General features: G+C 35.3%; 1 protein-coding gene across 3 annotated transcripts in view; it reads left to right on the forward strand.

The window, feature by feature from the left end:
* The window catches only part of FGF14 (fibroblast growth factor 14), an 855245-nt gene that overhangs the window by 632395 nt on the left and 204813 nt on the right, over positions 1 to 18037 (forward strand). The window contains exon 1 of one of the 3 annotated variants that reach the window (XM_072622029.1): positions 4756 to 5245. The exons of the other annotated variants lie outside the window; for them this stretch is intronic. Coding sequence (XP_072478130.1) covers positions 5209 to 5245 — 37 coding nt within the window. The 5' untranslated portion in view covers positions 4756 to 5208. Of the gene's footprint in view, positions 1 to 4755; positions 5246 to 18037 lie in introns of those variants that run through there. 3 annotated transcript variants of the gene reach the window in all.

Consider the following 18037-nt stretch of genomic DNA (forward strand, 5'->3'; position numbering starts at 1 on the left):
ATTTTCTGTGTTTTAAGATCTTAGAGCTCATCATTTTGAATAGCATAGTGTTCTATCATCATCATATGCCAAATAAAATGAGATATTTGAAAAAAAAATACCTTGCAATGATTAAAGTACTAAACTATTCCAGTTCTATATGATTATTATTAATATTATTAACATGAATGTGAGTTGGTATCTTCTCTGTAATTTAGAATCTTAGAGGGTTGCCTGGGGCTAGATCAAATTCACTTGCCAATATGTTAAAGGAGGAATTTATACCCAAGGCTAAGAAATGGCTATGCCTCATTGCCTGTCCTGTCATCGGAATATACTTTCCTAAAATGCTGATTACCATTGTACCTCCACAAGCCTTCAGAGGTTTTCCATTGTCTGAAGGTGGTTGTAGTGGCTTATTCCAAGATTCAAAGCCATCCATAATCTAGTTCTAATCTATTTTTCCCAGCCTTAACATTCACTCTTCTGCTCTGGTCAAACTCACTATTCCTTGACAAGGCTTGTATTTTTCATCCTTGACACTTTTCAGTATATCAGTTTCCCAGTCTGAAATGTCCTCCTCACTTTTCCTTTGCCTATCCAAATTTTACTCATCCTACAAAACCTAGCTGAAATGCCATCTTCATTTTGAAAGCCTTCCCAGATATCTTAGAATCAGAGGTGGGGAACCTACAGCCTCACAGCTACATGTGTCCCTCTAGGTCCTCAAGTGTGGCTCTTCAATTGAATTCAGACTTCATAGAACAAATCCCCTTAATAAAAAGAATTTGTTCTGTGAAACTTGGACTCAGTTAAAAGACATTTCTTGAGGACCTAAGGGGCACATATGGCCTGGAGGCTGCAGGTTCCCCACCCCTGTTTAGATCTCTATTTTATCACTCTCTTTCTAGAAGCTATACCATTTATTACCTGTGCCTTTCACTTGAAAGTCAATCATAAAATTCTTGTAGTATTTTATCTGTTCTTAGCTGAAATGGTTACTAAACTATTATGTTTTAATTAAAACTTAAGGAGGCAGGCTTGTCATGTCTTAATTGTAAGAGACTGACAGTTGTACTTATTGACCATTGCACTAGAATCAACAAAGTCATAGAAGACATGGAAGGAGGACTTTCAAGGGCTTAAAAAAGTTACACAAGATACGAATGCCTGAATGGATTGTGATCTGAACTAGTAAGAAAGTACCCATATGAATGAGTTCATAGACCCAAAGTATCTCTTCCTTGGTTTCTTGTCTCCCCAGCTGATTTATAATTACCTTTAGGGCACGCATCTTATTTAATTCTTCCTTGAATCCCCCACACCTCGATGTCAGCATTACCCCAGAAAATAATTCTTGATTTCATAAGGACGCATACCTTATGACCACTAGCAAATCCTTTAACCTTTCTTAGGAAACTTTCTAAGACTTATATTTCAAGATATGGATCATTTGTGCCCTACAAGTCTGGGAACACACTTAAGGTCACCACTTCATATATGTAGAGGCAGAAGGAATCATAGTTGAAGAAACTGAGTCCCCAAGAGATGAAGTTACTTGCCCAACGTATCACAGAGATCGCATTTGGACTTATGGCCATACATCATGCTTAATGCTTTTTAAGCTAATCAAAATTCTATGGTTCTTGTCTCCCACCCCACCTTAAGAATCTTATGCTCTAAAAGGAAAGACATACTAGAAATGTACACAGAAATGTCATTTATGAATGAAAGTGTGATTTCTCTTCTTCCAACCCCTCTCTAAAAATTTCCTTCTATCCCTGTTCAGTTACTTATAATTGCGTAGAGCAGAAGTTAGTAATGGACTTTGAATTACATGTCTGTCCATATCTCCTCTGGGGACCCCAGATTTTCCTTACAGAAGCATAGTACAGACTTTTATATTATATTCCATGCTTTGTTCTGAGAATATGATGACAAAAGTAATAAAGTCCTTTCCCTCAAAAAATGTACAATCTAACTGGTGGAGATATATACATACATACATATATGTTTTATATATTTATTTGTACATACCACATATAGTTATAGTTATATGTAAAGTTATATAGTTATGTATAATTTATTGTTCTTCATTTGTTCAGTCATATCCAACTTCTCATGACCCCAGGTCTTTCTATCCCTCATTATCTCTTTCCAAGTTCATTCCTTCCATGACACCATCCATTTCATCCTCTGCCATCCTTTTCTCCTTTTGTCTTCAATTTTTTTCCTCCCCAAATCAGGGTCTTTTCCAATGAGTCCTATCTTCTCGTTATGTGGCCAACATATTCAGCTTCAGTATTTTTCCTTCCAACGGGTAGTCTGAATTATTTTAACTAATTACATTAGTATGAATTAATTTATATAAAATTATATTCAAAGGAATGGAAAAGTGGAATGGGCATGAATAGCTCAAGATATCAGAAAATACATCATGTAGAAAGTAGTGTTTCAACTGAGTCTCATAAGAATCTAAGGATTCTAAGAGGCAGAGGTGAGGAGGAGTATAGTCCAGATAAAGGGGAGAATCAACACAAAAGCAAAGAGATGGAATATCCTTTATTAGAATTAAGGCCAGTTCAGTTAGACCCTAGTGCACGTTAAAGGGAATAATGTGTCATAAGTCTGAAAGATAAGTTGAGGTTTCCTGTTTTTTTGGCTGAGACTACTGTTACAGAATGAGACTTATGTTATCAGACACAGCATATTTGTTATGGCTGACTATATTTATTTGTTACAAGTAAGAGCTTTTATTGATTGATAGAGTTATGGGAGGAGTAGGGCTACTGACAGATATACCAAAAAAAAAGAAGAAAAAGTGTCCAAAACATTTAAAATTATGCTGAAAAGAGCAGAAGGAAACTCAGAAGTAGACAAAGACAAGTCGGTGCATCTGTGTTAAATTTGTTATGTACTTTTAAAAGATGCATTATAATAAGATTTATGGTTTTATACATACTGCTTTGATGTGTATGAAGATGTCTTAATGGGTTACAATTTTATAATCTTTAGAAAATGCAAAAAATCAGAAAGATTAGGTTTAAAGCCTAGTTGTGAAGGAATTTATTTTATTTTCACTTTCTATGGTTATGATTTATTTTTTAATATTTATTTATTTATTTTTAGTTTTGACTTCACTTTCATAAGATTTTGGGTTCCAAATTTTCTCTCCATCCCTCCCCTCCTCCATTCCAAGATGGCATGCAATCTGATACAGGCTCTACATATACATTCATATTAAATATATTTTCACATTAGTCATGTTGTAAAGAAGAATTAGAGCCAATGGGAGAAATCATGTGAAAGAAGAAATGTGAAAGGAAGAGGGAGGGAGAGGGACAGGGTGAGAGTGAGCTCAAATAGTTTGCTTCAATCTGCATTTAGACTCCAGAGTTCTTTTTCTGGATGTGGACAGCATTTTCCATCATGAGTCTTTTGGAGTTGTCTTAGATCATTGCATTAAGGGCAGCTAGGTGGATAGAGCACCAGTGTAGGAGCCAGGAGGACTTGAGTTCAAATCTCACCTCAGACACTTTACACTCACTAGCTGTGTGACCTTGGGTAAGTCACTTAACCCCAATTGCCTCATCCTGGGTCATCTCCAGTCATCCTGATGAACATCTGGTCACTGGATTCACATGGCTCTGGAGGAGAAGTGAGGTTGGTGACCTGCACAGCCCTCCCTCACTCAAAACAAAGTCAAGTGCTAGTCACGTCATTAGGTTTGTGATGGCATGGTCTTCTTCGGCAATGAAGGACGAACACACACACACACACACACGCACACACACGCACAAATCATTGCATTGCTAAGAAAAGATAAGTCTGTCAAACTTAGTCATTGTACAGTGTTGTTGTTACTGTGTAAAATGTTCTTCTGGTTCTCACTTCACTCAGCATCAACTCATGTAAGTATTTTCAGGTTTCCGAATTTTGCTTTCTCATAATGTCTTATGGAACAACAGTATTCCACTACATTCACAACCCGTAATTTGTTCATCTGTTCCCCAATTGATGGGCTTCCCCTCAGTGTCCAGTTCTTTGCCATCACAAAAAGAGCTGCTAAAAATATTTTTGTGCATGTGGGACCTTTTGCTGTTTTTGTGATCTCTCTGGGATACAGACCTAGCAGTGGTATTGCTGGATCGCAGGGTATGCAGAATTTTATAGCCCTTTGGGCATAGTTCCAAATTGCTCTCCAGAACAGTTGTATCAGTTTACAACTCCACCAATAATCCAAATGTTTGTGACGGATTTTAAATGAAAAATAGGAGTAATTTATTTGATTCTTGAAGTAATAAGAAGCCACTGGAACTTTTTAGGTAAGGGAGTTAGCTTGACCTGTCTTTTGGGAACATCATTCGATAAGTATGTAGAGGAGTGGAAGATCTTCATAAGCTTGTTTGAGACATACAGCAATAGGAAAAAATGGAGATAAAGAAGTTCTGACCTGCTATTTTTATTTGAAATGGGTGAATCCCCCAACTCCATCAGTTTCAGGGAGCCATATCTTGTTTTTAATAGTGGCAATGGATGGAGTGCTGGGCATGGAGTCAGGAAGGCTCATCTTCCTGAGTTCAAATCTGGCCTCATACACATATTAGCTATGTGACCTGGGGGAAGTCACTTAACCTTGTTTGCCTCAATTTCAACACCTATGAAATGATGTAGAGAAGGGAATAGCAAACCATTCCAGTGTTGTTGTCAAGGAAACTGCAAATGGAGTCACAAAGAGTTAGCCATTATTGGCAGGGTCTTAACAATAAATAGCTTGAATTTACCAAGAGCATTGAAATGGACAGATACTTTCTTTGAACATAGATGGGAGTAGGCTCCATATTCTGAATATGGCCTTACAGAAAAATAAGAAGGGGAGGAGGGCCAAGTACATTGTCTCATAGAATTTTAGAACTTAGACTTGCCTTATATGGAAAATTAAGAGGTTGCACAAGAAGACCTTAAAAATCCCTTCCAGGGGCAAATATGTGATTCTATGGGCATATGGTGGACTACCTTCATCTTATGAGTGAGAAAACTGCGGCACAGAAAATCAGAGTGATCTGTCCAATTAGAAGGCTGATTTACGTAGAACTGTTCTGGATCATTCATGGCTACTAGAAACCAACATAATTTGTTTTTAAAATCTATTTTGGAAGCTATTGGATAATATTTTAAATTTCTTCAAGTACTTCTCTGCAAACTTTGAAAGAGATACATAAACTTTGCATGGTGAATTTGCACAGCTTCTCAGAGAGAGAGACAAGTAGGTTATAACTGTAATTAACCATCCTTTATGGAACACACTAAGCATTTTCTTGAAGTCAGTGTAAATTAGCAGTGTATTGAGAAATAGCAATTACATAACTCTTAAGTCCAGGCACTCTCTTTGCCCATCCATGCTTTCAGAAACCTGATTTTAGTTGACATCTAAATAGCCATTGTCTGAATTCTTCTAGGTTAAAAAAAACTGTCCATAGAATTGACACATTATTCTTTTAAATTTCACAGAAAAATTAACATACATTAGGTCCTCAAATTTCCTTTAACTTAATTTTGTTCTTTACCTTAATATATGTCTTGGCCATAGATTTTATTAATTCATTTATCTATTCATGTATTCATCTGCTTTTCTGTTTATTTTTCCCTCCTTCCCTCTGCCACCTCTTGATAAAGGGAGAAATATGATATTCCTTATATGTATATTTATATATACACGTATGTATATATAGTCATGAAAACGTATTTCCACACTGGCCAATCTCTCCCCTCCAAAGAAAATTTTAAAATATAAAGGAGAAAAAAATGCTTCAGTCCACACTCTTAAGTCAATCACATTTCTTTCTGGGGTGGATAGCATATTTTATAGTGAACCTTTTGGAATTGTAGTGGATCATTGTACTGATAATTTACTAAGTTTAATATTGTTGATTATCTTGATAATATTGCTGTTAGAGTATAGATTATTTCCTTGGTTCTGCTACTTCTCTTGACATCAGTTCAAATAAGATTTCCCAGATTTTTGTGAAATTTTCCCCTTCATCATTTCTTACAGTATCATAGTATTCCATTATCTGGAATGGCCATGCTAGGTGGCACAGTAGATGAAGTATTAGGCCTGGAGTCAAGAAGGCTCATTTTTGTGAGTTCACATTTGGCCTCAGACACTTACTAACTCTATCACTTTGGGTGAATCACTTAATCCTGTTGGCTCATTTCCTTATCTGTCAATGAGCTGGTGAAGGAAATGGCAAATCACTCCATTATCTTTGCCAAGAAACCACCAAATGGGGTCATGAAGAGTCATGCTCAACCAGAATGCTGAACAGCAACCACACATTCATGTGCTGTAACTCTTTCAGTCATTTTCCAATTGAAGGGCCTCCCCTCAGTTTCTAATTCTTTACCACCACAAGAAGAACTGCTATAAATATTTCTGTACATATGGGTCCTTTTCCTTTTTCTTTGTGCTTGGGTACAGACCTAGTAGCAATATTGCTGGATCATAGAATATGCAAAATTTTATAGCCTTTTGGACATACTTCCAAATTGTTCTCCAGAATGAGGGGACTAGTTCACAACTCTACCAACAGTGCATTGTTGTAACCATTTTCCCACATCTCCTCCAGCAATTCTCATTTTTCCTTTTCTGTCATGTTAGCTAATCTGATGGTTGTGAGGTGGTACCTCAGAGTTGTTTTAATTTACTTTTCATTAGTTTTTCTGAAATAGTGAATTCTTGCCCCAAAGCTTGAATCTTTGGGTTTATCAAACACTAGGTTACTATGTTAATTTGTTTCTGCATATTGTATACCTTAACTCTTCCACTGATCAACAACTCTATTTCTTATGCAATGCCAAATTATTTTAATTTTACCACTATGAAGTATAGTTTGAGATCTTTTGCTTCTAGCTCCCTTTTGGCAATAGATTTTGATGATGAGTAGTGTTTTGGAAGAAAATGTGCATAGAAAAAAAAGAAAATATACATGGGATATCAGAACTCCCAAATCAAACTCTTTAAGAATCTAAAGTGCTAACTAGGGACCTTCTGTTAAAAGATTTAGTATAAAAGCAGGATTGGTTTATGTTTCATGATCACTGAACACCATAAGTCTGATTGCTTTCTTTAGAGCTGACTGGGTTGGTTGCTAGATTTCTTTATGTATCAGATACAGCTGTAAGACTAAGTCACACTGAGAGATCTTGACATGTTCTTTCAACCAGAGCTTTTTAAGCATGGTGAACTGGAAGAATCATTAAACTGAGGTAGAGATGTAGGAGGAGTCTAAGGCGCGCGCGTGTGTGTGTGTGTGTGTGTGTGTGTGTGTGTGTGTGTATCTCCCTCCTCATTTATATGGGTTTTCGGTTGATCATCTGTAAAATGAGGAAGTTAAGCTACATAATCTCTCAGATCTCCTCAAAGTCTAAAAATCTACGCTGCTTGTCTTCTAAGAGAGCAAACGTTCATTAAGCAGAATGTATGGCACGTAACAGATGCCAAATTAATGGTGGTTAATGATAGCTCACGTTTATGTAATGATTTGCAATTTGTGAAGTGCTTTACGTATGTTACCTCATTTGATCTTTGCAATAAGTCTGCAAGGTAGGTGCTCCCTAAATATGACAGTTGTTCAGAATTTAAACTGACAGGGGGCATAAAAACCATATCTAAGGTGATTATTGCGATTATATCCCTTATTCTTTTGCCCTCATACCAGCCATCTTCAGCATCACAGAATCACAGAATAGAAGGTTTGTCAGAAGTCATCAAGTTTTTAAATATAATTCTGATACCAACCTAGGAAGCTATCTCTTTCAAAAGAGAAATATATAGATCAAAGAATTATGATAAAATGATGATTGATCCATTGGAAAGAAACTTATAATTTCTAAGTGCTTCTGTGATAAAGATATGCAAGAAACAGAAGCCTTTATAACCAGTTAAAGGAAATGAAAGAAGACAGAACTTAGAATAGCAAAAAAAAATGGCATTTCTTTTTAGCATTTGGTTTGCCTTAAAAAATTACAGAGTGAGTGAAACTGTGTTTTTCACATCCCTGGGTTTTCCAAAACCATTTCTTTGGTTACCGTAGGGGACACTAAACCACATATTTTATGGAGTTTCAATCAAGTGCTGTAAATGTTTCATAAAATGAGTCAAGTCCCACTGCTTTATAGCAAGTCTAGATAACCAGTGAGTCATATGTGATGTGTGCAGCATGATTTAGGTTTATATATGGTACATTCTCTTCTAGTCATGTTTCTAGTATTGAAGCTTTGAAGTTTCTATTATTTGGCAACAGATATTATTGAAAAGCATTTTTCATTCTTTCAGTTATCTTTTGTTCTTGAATTCATCCAGATGTGTTTATTAGGAATGCTGCTTTAGGAAGAATACTATGAGAGGTGAGACCAATATTTATAATGTTGTGTGTGTGTGCGTAATTTTAGGTAAATATGAAAATAGGCTTAGAGAACCAGGCAAAATTGTATGTCTGTTTGTGTGTTTTTAACAGTTTTTTGCCTACAGTGTATAAATGAAGAACATAAGCTTCTTTAAGGACAGGCCTATGTCTCATTTCATCGTTTTTCCCCCAGAGACTAACACCACAATTCGCCTGTACTATATGTTTAATGAATATATGTAAAGGGATTTTTAAAATTTAAAGCATTGTATAAATACTAGCTAGAATCATCAATATTGTTATCATTATTAACTTTTATTGAAATAGTTGCATTGGTGGATATTTTTGAAATTAGAGACGTATCAATGGGAAGATAAATGTGACATAATTTGAAGTATTGATAAATTCCAGACTTCTTCCTGGCATCACCTATTATATTGGCATTGAGAAAAACTTCTTTGAGACATTTAGAGAATTTATGAATGAAGCCTTTTATAATTCAATTTCAAGAATTTAATATTTTGCACACATATGTAAGAAACATGTACGAAGGGCAAATATATTGCTTGGAATTTGAAAATATTTTTGACATAAAATGAACATCAAGCAAAATATGGAATACAAAAATAATAACTAGCCATATAAAATAAATACAATTTAGAAACTTTAACTAGGCAATGATATCTTAGATTTAGTTATTTCGGATTTTGAAATTACATAGTAAGAAACAAATTAATTGCCTAAAAGCAAAGACTTCTCTATGGTATAGATTTTCTGCCAATGTGATTTTTTTTTCTATTTCCTGTTAACATATCTACTACTCAAGAGAACGTAACATTTTCTGAAAGTAATGTGGATAGCTTGTTTCAATATTTAATGATTATTAACAGAAGGTATTAACAGCAAATCTTTTCCAATGTTTTATTCTGTGTCTATGGTGCAGAGTGATACATCAGCATATTTTACAAGAGTATGACAATTCTCATATACTTCTATGTATTCTCTCAGAGGGGTGAATAAAGTTAATGAAGAGTTAAGGATACATGGAATTCTGTATTGTAAGAAAAGCTCCCTTTCGATGTAACAATGACAAATTGGCTTTGGTCCAAAAGCTAATACTACAGTTGTAAACTATACTTCACATTTACCTATGAACTGTTATCTAATCAGATAGTCCTACTATCTCTTTATGTCCATGAGTTAAAATTTCAAATAATTTTATTTAAAAATCTTGATGTCCTTTATAATCCATAATATTTTATTATCTACTCTTAGTTATCTTTGCAAAAATCAGTACCTAAGATCTTTTAACAGATATATAATATTGGGCAGTTTGTTACCTCCGTTTGGCAGTTATGTATAATATGGAATTTAATAAAATCAGCTGTGCATTATTTTCAACAATTTTGGAATTAGGGAACATTACTAGAAATCAAGCTCAGAGGATGGTGAGGGAAACTATTTGTTATTTTTTCATTTTTTCTGAAAGTCTTTCATATTCTGAAACCTGTAACTTATGATTATTTGAACTTTAAGGGACCTAAGGGGCAATGTTGGTATCTATCAACATTAAATTTTCATTACCCTTTTAAATTTTTTCTTGAATTCTTTAAAGACTGGAAAAATGTGTCGCTATGATAATTCAAGGTAATATAATGCCTTGTGATTGGTGTCCCAGTTTCTCTTAAACAATTAACATTAATTGGCTTTTGTGAAGAGATATTTCTGGAAAGATTTCATAAGACAAGAAGTTGTAAGCTTTTCACCCCAATACATGCTAGTATAAACTCTCATATACCACCTTGGTTCTTGGAGAGTATATACTCAAATTTAATGCATCTTATATACAGCATTTGCCCCACAAATTGCACTTTCACATGTCAAATACTAATGAAAGGACACATCCTTATTTCTGTTACAGTTTTTCTGACCCAAGCAAGTCCCTTGGGGCTTTGCTATTCATCATTTGCTTCCGATAAATCCCAGTATAGACTACTGTTCCTGGACTTCTGGTGGTTTGCCATTCAGATCTTTTGAAACATGCATGGTTTTAGCCATCTCCAATCAGCAGAAGTATAAAAGAATAGATAAAACAGAGAAAGAAGCAACAGCAGAGCCATGTACTGCCAGCAAAATGGTTGTGATAAGAGAGGATCTGTGACCCCTCACTTCCTGAAATACAACTATAGGTCCTCCAGACAACCAAGTCAGAAAGAGCAGGGGCAAAATATCTGCTAATCTTGGTTAGTGATTTTTGAATGCTTCCCAATTCAAGCTTCATAAGCAAACAAAAAGTCTTCCTTTACAGTATGGTTATCAGACCATCAAGGTCACCTACTAAACTGATGGTAAGTTCTTTAGTTTGAAAAGGCTATAAGCCAAGACCAAAGTGGAGGGAGTGTTGGTGCATGATTTTCTGTTTGTAGATGATTGTGCAACTTAATGCAGCCTTGGAAGCTGAAACGCATCAAAATATGGATCAATTCTCTGCTGCCTGTGCTAATTTTGGCCTAATAATTAACACCAAGAAAACACAGGTGCTCCATCAGCCACCACTACACCATCCATACATAGAACCATCAGTAACAATAAATGGAGAAGTTTTGAATGCTATGGATAAGTTCACTTACCTTGGTAGTGTACTTTCCAGGGATGTACACATTGACAATGAGATGGATGCATGCATTACCAGAGTTAGCTCAGTGTTTGGGAGGCTTCAAAGAAAAGTTTGGGAGAGAAGAGGTATTAAACTGACTACCAAACTGAAGGTCTACAGAGCCATTGTGTTGACCTCATTGTTATATGCTTGTGAAACATGGACAATCTACCAGAGCCATGCCAGGAAACTGAATCACTTCCATTTGAACTGTCTTAGGAAGATTCTGGCAGGATAAGGTAACAGACACTGAAGTCCTTGCTTGAGCTGAACTGCCTAGCATTCAAACTATGCTTCAGAGAGTGTAACTCCAATGGGCTGGCCACGTTGTTCAAATACAAAATGTACACTTGCCAAAAAAGACTTTTATGGAGAACTTGCATGGGGCAAGAGATCACATGGTGGCTAGAAGAAGCAATACAAGGACACTCTCAAGGTCTTTCTCAAGAACTTTGGATTTGACTGTGCAACCTGGGAAACACTGGCACAGGACCACTTAGCATGGCATGCCCACCATCAGAAAGTGTGCTTTGTTCTTTGAGCAAAGCAGAATTGAGACAGCACAAAGTAAACGCAGGATGCGCAATTTTGGGATATCCACCCCAAATATTCATACGGACTATCTGTGCCCAACCTGTGGTAGAGCATTTCGAGTTTGTATTGATCTGATCAGCCACAGTTGGACACATTGAAATTTCACTTTATCATGATGATATCATTTTGGTCCTCTTTGAAGACGAAGGACAATAACCAACCAGCAGACCAGAACTAGCATGCCCAAGCACGGTCCAAAGTCTGTATGGTAATCATATTGACTAAGCACATGAATGTAAAAAAATTAGAAAAAAACTCAAATACATCAAGTATTTTCCATTTGATTCTTTCTTTTCACCATCCCTGTGACTCCCCAGTGCACAGGTCACATTTGAGAGCCAATATTTATAACTAATTAGTTCTCAAATGCATAGAAATGTATCTATCTATCTAAATATATATGTATATGCATATAACATGAAATTTATATGATAACATATTTTGCCAATTTTAATGTAAGGAATGCAAGAAATCTTTTAAGAAGTTCATGAAAATATAATTTTGATGGGCTAACCTAGTTATTCTTTTGTCAGTCAGTAAACTAGCTGTAAACAGTTTGTGATGGTGATTGTTTTAATTGAATCATCTTCTGAGGCAGTGATTGTTTTAATTAAACTTGCTGGATTTCTTTTTCTGTAGCTGTGGAACTGGTTTTATTTGTTTAAGCACTGAGGGCAGATGACACCACACCGTGAAAGATTGTTTTGTCTTGATGCATTATTACATTAGCATCTGGGGTTCAAAGATGTTTTACCCCAAAATGACCTGAGTTAAAACTGATCTGGGTAAATACAATGATAAAATCTGAGACTGAAAAGTGTCTCTTCCTTGTTTGTATTATTTTTTTAATCTCTTTTTATTTTCTCAAGGTTCAATACAGAAACTATGAGGTTAATAATATGCTATTTTTTATCCTCTTTTGAGTGGGGAAACAAACCAAAAGGATTAGGAATTTGAAAGGCTCATGGCCTCCTCTTTTGTCTTCTAGAAGCTTAGGTTTATAAGTGTATCTTCTATTTGCTTCTTTTTAATAGGTATTTTATGATTTTCTACTGGATTCTTTGAGGACACAATTTTTTCCTCCTTGATTAAAATTAGAGGCATAAAAATGTAGATACTATGATGGGTTTGATTAAAATCACATAGAAAAAGGTCAGCTTTCTTAGGAGTATAATAGCTACTTTCCAAGATTATCCTGGATTGGATAAATATATTAACAAAAAACCAGAAACAATGATAATACTAGCAAAAATCTAGTAAGATATGACTTGATGGCTAGACTTGTACATCTTTCATGAACTGACAGACAACAAAGTATGGACATGTACAGACTTTAAACTATCTTTGAGATCTCCCCAGGTAAACTATACAGAAACCAGACCATTATCATAGACTGAAGCATGACATACAATTGCCTGGGTAGAAGACTGATTCATAAAAAACCTAAAAACAACATTTTTAATAGATGCTGTTTTGCCAAATTCTCATAATCTCCAAACAATGTGGAACAAAAAAAAGCTTTCAAAACATGCAGTAGCAGAAATAAAAATCGTATGGGAATAGAAGGAGATACAGATCATTTCTGTCACCCTGTCTGCTACTGGAATTGTACTGAGGATGCTTTTAGTGAGCCTACAAAGGTTAAGCCTGAATCCTAGTACTTTTATTCAACTATAACAAAGCAGATATTTTATCTGCCTGTACAGTTCATAGAATATTATTTAAAAAAAAGGATGGTGACATACCAGGGCTACTTCTATCTGAGCTCAATCAAAAAAAAAAAAAAAGAAAGTGAGAACAAAATAATGGCAGAAGCAATAAATATACTCCTAATTTTTCCTAAGTGAACTAAATATTTATAAAAATAAATATGTATAGGTTTCAATCATTCTCTAAGATCAAAGTATTGATTCTCAGTTGAGTCAAACGAATCCAATGGGCAAAAAATTTGATCATTTCCACCTTTTTCCTTAAAACCTATGTCTTTTAATGAATTGTTCTCTAGATTATCCTATAAGTAATATTACTTATTATATTACATGCAACCTATATCTGCTCATCTGGAAATTAGCAGAAATCCACTGAACTGTGGAATTGGTGTGATCTTACATTGATAGCTTATCAGTTACCTATCATTCTTCCATAACCTTTTTTGAACCAGGATAGCTAGTATTTCCCCATAATTTGCTGTCTAAATAAACACCAAGGGGGATGGAGGTCCTTTAAGGACCACATAATTTTGAAAATAGTTTTCAAAATTAATTAGCTATAAGAAACAACTGTCCAAAGTGTGGGATGTGATTGCTATGGAATGCTATAGTGTTATAAGAAATGACACGGGAGTGGCTTCAAAAAAACCTGGAAAGACTTAACTGAACTGATACAAAAGTGACTGGAGTAGAACTGGGACAGCATCATACACAGTAGCAGCGATAATATAATGATGATCAACAATTCCAAAAATCCCAAGATAAAAAAATGCTATCCAACTCCAGAGAGAGAATTGATGAACTCTGAGCATAGGCTTTATCATACTTTTTCCACTTTCTGTTTCTTGTTTTTGTTTTTGTTTTTTTTTTGCAATATGGCTAATATAGAAATGTTTTGCTTGATTTCACATGTATAAATAATATCATATTACTTACCTTCTCATTGAGTGCATGAGGGGCTGAAGGGAAGGAGAGAATTTGGAACTCAAAATTAAAAAAAAGAAATCTAAATAAATTTATTTAATAATAATTAAATAAATTTATTTAAAAATAAATACATTATTTTTTTAAAGTTAATTAGCTACTGCCACTGTTTTCAGCTTTGTCCATGTAGCTGCAGTATCTGATCCAATGAGTGTTTTGCCTTCCAGCTCGACATTGGTGATCTATTATGATCTGTTATTTGGGCAGCACACATATTGCTTTCCATCTTTATTGTATCTGATTCCCCTAGCTCCTTTTCTGAAGGTAGGGTGCTACCAGTCTATCTGTCATTCCTAAGCTCTGCAACTCAGTTGTTATGGATTCCCCCAGAGCAATTGTGTTTGTTATTCATTCCTGATGCATTGCAGACAATGCTGAGGAAATGAAAATTTCTACCTTGATATTTTGTGGTCATATCTTCATGCATCGTAGTAGTACAAATGCCTCTAAATATAATTTAGCTGCTTACACATCTTTTGATCCCACCCTTTATGTTACTATTTTGTCAGAAACATTGACTAAAGTATTCATATATTTTGCCACTTCCTTGCTCTCTAATCTAGATCTCTGTCTAGTGGTACCTATATTTCTAGATATTTTACCTACATACTTATATATCCAAACAGGCAATTTTGTTACATCTTTTATCATCAGCCTTCATTTTTACCTTTCCAACCTTTTTCACATTCTACCAGCACACCTTTGCAATGACAACAAGTAAGAAAGCTTTCTGTTTATATAATCTCTTATCCAATAGTCCTTATTGTCTTTTGTTACTTGTCTTTACACCTTCCCAGAAGGTAACTTAATACAAGGAGTGCTGGGCCTGGAGTCAGGTAGATCTGAGTCCAAATCCAGCCTCAGACACTTGGTAGCTATGTGAGCTAGGGCAAATCATTCAGTCCTCAATGTCCTCAACTGCAGAATGGGGTAATAAAATCACCTACATTCCAGAGTTGTTTTGAGGATCAAATAAATGCTAATTATTGTCACTATTGTTATTAATACCAAAGTTATTTTCCTCTTCTCAGTTTTTGCTTATCTTTTTCTTTCTAGATTATTTAAAATAATAGTAGTTGCTGAAACACATATTTAATTTCTTTGGCTGTACTGATTTCAGATTCTACTGCCCCCCTACTCCTTCTTTCCTTTTTCTCTTTCTTTCCTTCCCTTATTCTCTCTCTTGCTTCCTCCCTCCAGACATACAGACATACACACGCATCCCTATGTATCCTCATGGTCAGCTTAATTCTCTGTACTTATATGGCTTTAAAGCACCACCAAAATTTGGATATGATAAACATTCTAATATATAATATATTCTAGCCAAATCGTACTATAAATTCTTTCCAAGTCTTGTCCTGTATGCATTGATTCATGCAGACTGTACCCAGTCTCTACAATGAAGTTCCTCACATCTCAGAGCATTTTTTCTGGGTTACCCTTATATTGCGTATCTACAGAACTTAGTTTTGTTTTAATTAACACTTGCTGAATTGAATCATATTTCCTTTATTGCCAATCACAGTGTTATTCTATCTAGACGCTTTAACTAGAGTAAGATTCTTGGTTATAAAACTGTTACAAAAGGTAAAGATAATCATCCTCATGCCTTTGCTGTTTAGCTTGTTAAGATGCCAACTACTTAAACGTATGAATAATCTTCCCAGGATATAACTACTTTCTCTTTATATAGAAGTAGGTGACTAGAAGCAGTAGACAGAGGGAAAGCTAGTTGAAACGGTGGATAGAGTAGTCAAGAAGACTCATCTTCATGAGTTCAAATCTGGACTCCAACTATTACTAGCTAGGTGAACCTGGGCAAGTCACTTAACCCTGCTTGCCTCAGTTTCTTCATCTGTAAAATGAACTGTAAAAGGAAATTCTAAACTACTCCAGTATCTTTGTCAAGAAAATTCCAAATGAAGTCACAGAGTCATATAGGATTAAAAATGACTGAACAAGAAAAATTAGGCCACTACAATCTTTTTAATTTTCCAAATTTTCTTCATATCTTTTATAATCCTCATCTCCCAAATATTTTCCTTCAAAACACTTTAATAAAGATTTATTCACTCCTACTTTTATTGTATAAGTGCTTTCTTTTATGGTCCAACCTCAATTCCTAATCCAGCAACCACTTCCCCTGTTCTGATTCACTGCCAAATGCCTTGTCATCTTTGAATTCAGTTTGTTCCATAAGGTTGTAAAATGGTGACCCACTTAAAACAGTCTTTCTTTTAGTAACTTAACTAAGGCAGATAAAGCATTGTTAGAAAGATAAAGCCAATGTGAACAATATAGGGCATTTGTGATTTCTCACCTGGGAAATAATATACCTTCCCTCTTAGTATTTCCATGCTTATCATCATTTTGCTTCAGGTTATATTTTATTTTCCTGAACAGCAAGAATTATGTTGCCCTCAACTACTGCCATAACTAGGGAAGGGTTAAAAGAGCTGTTTTTTAAGGGGGTTGAATTTAGAGGGTACTGAATTTAAATTTATAGAATGTGCGTAGCATTTAGTCCTTATAAAACAACATTATAAAACAATAATTATTATAAAATTATAAAACATTATAAAACAACAAAAAAGCAACAAAGTTTAAATCCTAATTAGCAAGAATAACTAGTTGAAATGGGAAGCTAGCAGATGGCATGCTCAGGTGAGCTTACCCAACCTTACACTGTCCCTCCTTCCATATTCCCCTTCAAATGACAACTCATTTCATTCTCTTTGCTGCACGTGTGGTCCAAGTCAAAGCTCTGTCCCTAGTATTTCCAAACCCATTTCCTGGGGAATGGATGCTAATTCTTTGGGTGCTAATCAAAACCAGTGTAGGAGAGTTGGGAAGCCTCAGGGAAATTGCCTAAGGCATCTAGAAGTTAAATGATCTGTCTAGGGCCACACAACGAAAATTCAACTAGATGTGGGATTTGAAAACAGGTCTACAACATTCCAGCCACAGTTTTCGATCCACTAAATGATGCTTTTCCTGAAAATAATTTTTGTTGGGTATTTTTCTTTCCTTTTTTTCACATTTGATGTCCTTAGTGTAGGGAACCCATGCAGAAAATCCCTCCATTGATGAAAGGATGATCACATTTTCTGAAATTATCCAATAGTAAGTTGTTTGTAGGCAAACCAAGCTATCCTCTAACTCTTTACTATTATATTTCCCTGGTGTTGTAAGTATGTTGTACCTAAAGCAGTAGCTATTACTGTAGGTATTCTCTCCTTCCCACTGTTAAGCTTTTAATTTTTCTAACAAAGCTTTCTTGGCTGGAATTTCACCTCGAGTTTAGTTGAGGGTATCACTAGAAAATCTGACCTACATTATTGTTTTTCAGTGGTTTCGGTATTGTTTCGGTGGTGTTTGACTCTTCATGACTCTATATGGGGTTTTCTTGGCATAGATAACAGAGTGGTTTGGCCATTTCCTTCTACAGTGAATTAGGCAAACAGAGGTTATATGATTTGCCCAAAGTCACACAGCTAGTGAATGTCTGAGGCTGGATTTTAAACTCAGACCTTCCTAACTCCAGGCCCAGCACTCAGTTCACTGAGCCACATAGCTGACTTCCATTAGTTCCTCAGTTTTTGAGGTATAACTATAAACAAATATTCTCACTGCAACACTAAACAAAACAAGTGCCCAAATCTCGCATTTCCATTTCATTTTCATTTGCATGTTCCATAGCATTC

This window comes from Notamacropus eugenii, chromosome 6, assembly GCF_028372415.1.
Source record: "Notamacropus eugenii isolate mMacEug1 chromosome 6, mMacEug1.pri_v2, whole genome shotgun sequence".
Lineage (NCBI taxonomy): Eukaryota > Metazoa > Chordata > Mammalia > Diprotodontia > Macropodidae > Notamacropus > Notamacropus eugenii.